The 7,758-nt window shown below is 44.7% G+C and overlaps 1 protein-coding gene across 1 annotated transcript; it reads left to right on the forward strand.

Moving 5' to 3' along the window:
- Positions 1-1,086: 1,086 nt before the first annotated feature.
- Positions 1,087-6,301, forward strand: MPC1L (mitochondrial pyruvate carrier 1 like). Its single transcript, XM_084788860.1, has one exon. It carries the CDS (start codon positions 5,389-5,391, stop codon positions 5,968-5,970), a length of 582 nt encoding a protein of 193 aa, XP_084644986.1. The 5' UTR covers positions 1,087-5,388; the 3' UTR covers positions 5,971-6,301.
- The last annotated feature ends 1,457 nt before the right edge of the window (positions 6,302-7,758 follow it).

The following is a 7,758-nucleotide window of genomic DNA, read 5'->3' on the forward strand; positions in this document are numbered from 1 at the left end:
TTTAGTTATGTGTATGTATGTCTGTATGCACCTGAGTGCAGGTGCACATAGAATCCAGAGGCATTGGCTCACCCTGGATCTGGAGTTAAGGCAATTGTGAGCTGTCTAATGTGGCTGCCTAGAACTGAACTCTCGTCCTTTTCAAGAAGAGTACATATTCTTTTTTTTTTCTTTTCTTTTTTTCTTTTTTTTTTTTTTTACCTCTACATAGCCCTGGCTGTCTTGGACTCATTCTGTAGACCAAGCTGGCCTCAAATTCACAGAGATCCACCTATCTCTGCCTCCCGAGTGCTGAGATTAGGGGTATACACCAGCACACCAGCTGGAGTACATGCTCGTAAACACTGCGCATGCCCAGCTCACTCTGGCTTTTTATGTGGGTTTTGGATCTCTAACTCAGGCCCCCTTGCTTGCAAGGCAAGTACTTTATTAACTGAGCTACTTTCCCAGGCAATAAACATAGAATTTAAAAAAAAAAAAAGTTGTAGGCTTGAGAGTGTTTGTCTAGCTAGTGCCAGACTTTGGTTCCATCCTGAGTACTCACAAAAAGTTTGTTAAAGTCAAAATTCTGTTTTTCCTGTATCTTCCTAAGATGTAAAATAGCAGTTGTTTGGGTCACAGAAAAGTTAAAAGTTTCCATTTCTGGTGCAAAGAGTAGGTAGTAGGGAGTGAGCGCTCATCCGCAGCTATGACAGTGACTCTGACACTCCCAAGTGTCCTGCTAAGCCATAGGGATCACCTTCAATTAAAGGCACCCCGACACACAGCAGAGTCATTTCTTCAGAAAACATAAAGATGCCCTCTGCATAGCAAGAGAAACACTTTTCAGCAGAGACAATTCCGTGCACACAGACCTTGTTTAACTATTGTCCTCCTTTGCTGCCTGCGCCTCACCCCCCCCCCCGCCCTCCCCAACCCCCCCCCTCTGCCTTTTCTACAGTTGCCTCTCTTTGTTCAACCTAATACCAAAGCAGCTGGTCCTGCCACCGCCTTGGAGGTCACGTAAATCTCTTATTAAATTCGCATGCTTTTCGCCTGGTAATCACTTGGGTCACTTAAATTTCAGGTCCAGCTGGGACCCTATTTGGTGAGCGGTAAAATTCTGCCTCCTGCAATAGGATCCTCCATAGTGGCCCTGAGCAGAAAGGCCTTGAAGGAAAACTGCCACTTCTGCTGGGCTCATGCTCGACAAGAAGGCCAGGTGGCTGTCTACCTGCGCGTAAGACAAAAGCAATAGATAAAATATTGGGCTTCACAGGGGCCCGAGAGCAACGGATCCTTTCTGCCATTTCATTGCACTGAGGCACCCTGACTAGGTGACCATATTAGGTGTTGGGGGCGGGGCTGGGCAAACTAACATCCTCTTCCTTGTACCCAGCCTTCGGCCACTATAGACACGTGAGAGAAGCAGTAAAGAATGAGAGAGATTAGAATCAGGGCCACAGATGGCTCGAAAATTGCTTTCAGCAGTGACTGAAAATAGCAGAGCCAATATAACTGCCTATTGTTTTATTCATCCAGTCTCATGAGGCACAACGCTATTTATTCCCTTTGCTGGAAGTGACGAGCAAATATTCCAAGGAAGTCAGCAAGGAAGGAGATAGCAAAAAAAAGGAATCTTTCCTGAAATACTCAAACCCTAAATGTCCCATTTATTTACTTATTTATTTATTTATTTTTACAAAACCGTAATTCAGAAACAGTTACATTCAAAAACAAAACAAACAACAACAAAAACCACTACTAGTATTCCAGGGCAAAATTAATGAAACACATTTCTTATGTTTAGTGTTTTAAATTAGGAGACAGAAAACTCTTTAAAAAAAAGTAAAATGTCATCATTAATGCTTGATTCTGATAAGAATCATCAACAGACGGATGTTAACTTTCAAGGGTTAAATATTTAATGAAGAGACATTTACATTGTCTCAAAGTATCTTCCTACAAATTGCTTATTAATTGCAAAGTGGGAAACCTTGACTCTGCAGGGGAGAACTTAGCAACCACAGCCTTAGCATCATAAAGAGCCACAGAGAGACCACATGCTTCCTAATCCACATCCCTGGAGGTCCAACATCTCTTCCATAGTGTGGCTGCCAAAAATGAACACTGGAGAGAGAGCTGTCACCGTCAGTTTGAGGTGCTAGAACGGACTGACTTAGACTGGATAATTTATAAATAACAGAAATATATTCCTCACAGTTCTGGGAGATAGGAAGTCCAAAATGTAGGCATTTGGGAAAGTCAGCATTGGATGCCTTTCTGTGCTTCTAAGCATCACCCGTGAGACAAGCCTCTAGCAGGCCTGGGAGCGATTGTGATTAGGTTAACTGAAGTGGAAAGACCCATCCTACACGTGGCCAGCGCCTTCCAGTGGCCCAGCCATGAGGAGGTCTGAGGGAAAAGCTTTGGCTTTTTTTTTTTGCCTGTCTGCCTTGGCTGTTGAGTGCTCCCGCTGCCGACCCCACTGCCACACTGCCCCCATCCGCCAATGATATCAGAAGCCAGTTTCTTCCATTGTCTAACATGGACTCGCCAGATATCCCCCATGCCAGATGGGGACTGTTTAACATTTAGCCTCATGAACTGAGCAGCTACTGGGTTCCAGGTCTCGCTTATGTGAACACAGGCACGGTTGGACTACCCAGACCATGTCATGTAAGCCAATGCAATAAAAATCCTTTATAAACACACACACACACAAACATAGACACCTTTTTAAAAAATTAATTTTTGAGACAGGGTTTCTCTGTGTAGCCTTGGCTGTCCTAGACTCACTTTGTAGACCAGGCTGGCCTCGAACTCACAGCGATACGCCTGCCTCTGCTTCCCGAGTGCTGGGATTAAAGGCGTGCGCCACCACACCCGGCTAACACAAGGATCTTCTAGTTGTCTGCTTCAATTGTTGTCTAGGATTGCCGCCTCTGCCTGCTAACCTAGGCCTAGTCCTGGAAGTGTCTAGCCTCCATACCATCTAACCGAGGCTTAAAACGTTTTCAGCCTCTGAGACTTACTGCTTAATATGTTCACACTTCTTTTTTTTTTTTTTAAGATTTATTTATTTATTATGTATACAGTGCTCTGCCTGCATGTACATCTGCTCTCCAGAAGAGGGCACCAGATCTCATTATAGATGGTTGTGAGCCACTATGTGGTTGCTGGGAGTTGAACTCAGAACCTTTGGAAGAACAGCCACTGCTCTTAACCTCTGAGCCATCTCTCTAGCCCCGTTCACACTTCTTGTTCTTACCGAGTTCTGGCTGGTTCACTTCAGCTGTTCTGGCTCAAACTCCTCTCCCAGCTGATTTATTCAATCTGGCTTTTCTCTAATCTGGATTAAAAACTAAAAAAGAATAAAAACCAAAACAAATTGTCTATGGGATATTACCAAGACAACTGGCAAAATTTGATTAACTAGTTATAATGCTCAATGTCTTAATTTTTTTTTTGAGACAGGGTTTCTCTGTGTAGCCCTGGCTGTCCTAGACTTGCTCTGTAGACCAGGCTGGCCTAGAACTCACAGAGATCCCCCTGTCTCTGCTTCCCAAGTGCTGGGCTTAAAGGCGTGCGCCACCACCTCCCAGCCAATGCCTTGATTTTAATGTTGTGAAAAAAGAAAGTATGTGGACACCTACATGGCCCAGGAAATACACAACAGCACTAATACTGAAGGCAACTCAGAGAAGCCCTGTCTGGAAAAACAAAACAAAACAAAACAAAAACTAAGAGATACTTGCGGGCTAGCAGGAGCAGTGCTGGAGAGCTCGCCCCAGGAGAGCGGGCGGGCTGACCAACTCAAAGCCCAACCTGACATCAACAACTTCAATGAACTGCTGGTGTGCATAAAAGGGCAGGTCCTAGAGATAGAAAAGCTGAGAGTGGCGAAACTAAAGATGTGGAGGCAAGGGGCATGGGAGCGCTGCAGCAGCGAAGGGACATGCTGTTGACAGGTAGGGCTGCAGGGAGGTGTGCATGCAGCAGCCTGGAGCTCGCGCAGCACTGAACAACAACAAAATTGTCCAAGATGGGAAACAGTTCACTTTCGGGATTGGGCGTCCTCAACAAACCTCCATGATCTGTGTTGCTGCCAAAGGCCACGTTGGTCTGTGTTGCTGCTGGCTGTTATGGGCAAGGAAGCTTCTTTTTTCAGTCGTATTGCAAACTCATAGTTGAGAATGAGAGACATAGAAGGATTCTGTGACAACCTAGCCCCACTATGAAGAAGAAAAAAAAAAAAGGAAGCCATTGAAGAAAGTCCTTAAAAATTGCAATATAGCTCTTCACAGCTGATGGCTTATGGTGTGAGGGTGGGGAACGGGAAGGTCTCAGGTTATCTTTAAGGGGCTGGCCCTCAGTGCCTGGCATTTGCTCAGGAAGAGCAACAGGGCTACAGCCCCTCCTTGCACAGAGATCCTATACATTGACCATGTTGCAATGGGTAACAAGTTGGACTTGGTGTTTTGGTTTTATTTACTTGGGGGGGGGCGGCGGTTGCACAAGGGTTGGAGGGGTGGACCTGGGAGGAACAGGAGGCAAGTGTGAAATTCCCAAATAATCAATAAAAATATTATGTTGGAAAATCTGTTAGAGAAAGCCGTTGGAGAATAGGGTGTTCATATACTATCAAAGTGCCTCCTTTACAATGAAAAAAAAGCAAAAACAAAAACAAAAACAAAAAACTCCAAAACCAAAAAATGTCAGACAACTAAGTATTCAGCTTACCATCAATGGTGAAACAAAGTGACACCAGCTATCTCCCTGGTGATGGTGAAAGACACAATAGAATTTGATGCTTTTGTTTAAAAACAATTTATAACTGAGTTATGAAAAAACCCCCACAAATCCAAATTAAGGACGATCTGAAAAGCCAGTGGGCTGGACTCTTCAATAACATCAACTTTACAGATGACCAAAAATGGGGAGGGGGACTGGGAAACTGCCCTAACCCAAGGAGTAAATCATATGAATTTTGGCTGGATTTTGTGTTTTCCTTTCTAACAAGAATGAGAAAAGAAAACAAAGACAGTCCTCCAGCACTACCATTTAAATATGTATTGGATATCAGCTAACGCTGCTGTCATAGACCTGAGTGGCTGCTAGTATTGTGGCGAGGCAGGCAAATGGCTTTGTTCCTAAGAAACAGATGCTAAAAGATTTAGGGGTGAAATGGCACACTAATATATCACTAATGTCTTCAGATTAGTAAAGGCCAAACCCTGTACCTGGTTGAGAAATTGTATTGCCATGGAGTTACAGGCCAGATGAAACAAGTAACTGAGAAGATGCTGTACCAGGCAACTCACAGAGTTCTCAGTGTCTTGAGTTTGTGTGGGTCAGGCTATACAAAGGGTTACAACCCCTTCTCCTGGAGATCCTAGACAAGGGCGCATGAGCACAGGCCATAGGCGCTACAGGCATAAGCCACACCCTTCCGTGCCAACAGCTTTACGTCAGGCAAACACGGCAGCAGCACGTGGGAGCCGGCGTGCTTTACGGCCAAGGCGCACAAAGCCATTGGTCATTGCTACGTCAGGATCTTCTATGAAGTTGACATTCTGGGCTTCATTGTTGGCTGGCATCTTGGTCATTGGCACTGCAGCTGAGGCAAGCATGGCAGGGATGGCAGCGCTGGTGCGGAAAACGCGAAACTACCTGAAGTCCAAAGAGTTCCGGGATTACATAACCAGCACCCACTTCTGGGGTCCTGTGGCCAACTGGGGCCTTCCACTGGCCGCCATTAAAGATATGAAGGGACCTCCGGACATCATCAGTGGCCGCATGACGACGGCACTCATCTTCTACTCCATGGCTTTTATGCGCTTTGCCTACCGGGTCCAGCCTCGAAACTACCTGCTGATGGCGTGCCATTTCACCAACGTGTTGGCGCAGGGCATCCAGGCGAACCGTTATGTGAAATACCACTACGGCGGTGAAGCCAAGGCCAAAGCCAACAACCCTCTGGCCAAATAAGCTTGATGACCAGGGGATGAGAGGGGTAGCTTGATCCAGACTTTGCTCGCAAGCGCTGGACTCTATTCCTCCTAAAGAAAAGCCAAGACAAACTTTGGTTTGGACTTTGGTTTGCAACCCCGACTTAAACCTGCAGTTTGGTTAATTAAAAACCATCAAATTGATGTTGAGTCTTGTCTGTTTTGTGAACTGGGAGGGAAAAGGTTTCCTAGGTAAGGGTAGAGAGGGCAGATTGGTGGGTCTCCTTCTTCAAAGGACTTCAGGGTTAGACAAGGGAGGAAGATAGGAGGAAAACCAACCCATCTACTCCTAGGTTCGCCAAAACAAAACACCACTCTAGGGAACAGGCTTTCGGGGGCTGGGGGCAAAGATGTGTTTGGTGCCACAGATGACTTAAAATTTGGTAGCGACAAATCCCTACACCAAAGAGGGTGGGGGGGGCTGTTTCTGAAGAAGGAAATGTTTAGACATGCGTTTGAATAAATGTAGTGAAATTCCAGTTTAGATTTTAAAATACTTAAGAAGTCTAGCAACCACATGGTGGCTCACAACCATCTATAATGAGATCTGGAGCCCTCTTCTGGTGTTGTAGGCAGACAACTGTATAAATAATAAATAAATCTTTAAAAAAAAACATTACAGGATTCCACCCCCCCCCCCACTTCACTGAGTAGCACATGAGTAGAAATTAATATTTGAGGCATGTCTCACAAAGTGTATTTTGTTTTTTTTGTTTTTTGTTTTTTTTTTTTTAAGATTATTTATATAGTATTCTGCCTGCTGCATGTGCACCTGCTGGCCACAAGAAGGCACTGCATCTCCTTACAGATGGCGGTGAGCCACTATGTGGTTGCTGGGAATTGAACTCAGGACCTTTGGAAGAGCAGACGGTGCTCTTAACCTCTGAGCCTTCTCTCCAGTCCACAAAGTGTATTTTGTAATTTGAATATATTTTAATAAAGGCCACTGCTGACTGAAGGCTTTTCAGAACAGGTAAGTTACTAATTAACATGGTAAAGGAAAAGAAGTTAATCTCTGTTGATAATTTCCTATTAGTGCAATTAGGATTTAGAGGTCAAAACGCTTAGAGAAGTGATCTAAAAGACTGCAATGTTCCACTCTAATTTGATGTGGCACTAAACTCATTTACCTAATTCCTAACATGCCCACCTAGGGCAGCTGGCCCTTTGTTACCTAGGATACTAGTGTTTAAGTAACCAATAAAAGGACTCTTCATAATTTTCTCCAATCTAGGGAATGTAAAACCATCTCCAGAGCTCTCCCACTGCTTTAGGAAGCCAGCAACCCACTCAGATTTAGCAGAACTAGTGTTTCAGACCCTCTTAAGTCATTTCCTAGGATTCAGGGTTTTGTTTGTTTGGTTAGTTTTTTTGTTTTTCGAGACAGGGTTTCTCTGTGTAGCCTTGGCTGTCCTGGACTCGCTCTGTAGACCAGGATGGCCTCGAACTCACAGTGATCTGCCTGCCTCTGCCTCCCGAGTGCTGGAATTAAAGGCGTGTGTGAACTCAGGTGTTTTTTTTTAAACAGAGTTTAATATGTCACATCTTCAAGTTCCCATCTTATCTTTACAACTATGATAATTTAGTCATTTTTCTCTACAAATTCTTCCAAAATGATTAAGTGCATGTGTCCTAGGGAGAGGTGGAGTGTAAACCACACTTCTGGATAGAGACAAGGCACTGCACAGGGAGATTAAGGCAGCCTAGGTAGAAGGTATGCCCTTCCTGGGCTTCCTCCCCTGATGCTAGGATTCAAAACACTGCTGAA

The sequence above is a fragment of the Acomys minous genome (assembly GCF_964271855.1).
Source record: "Acomys minous genome assembly, chromosome: 7".
In the NCBI taxonomy this organism is placed as follows: domain Eukaryota; kingdom Metazoa; phylum Chordata; class Mammalia; order Rodentia; family Muridae; genus Acomys; species Acomys minous.

Bases quoted from the DNA above. Each gene is read 5' to 3' on its own strand.
- MPC1L (XM_084788860.1), top strand. From the start codon at position 5,389: ATGAGCACAGGCCATAGGCGCTACAGGCATAAGCCACACCCTTCCGTG.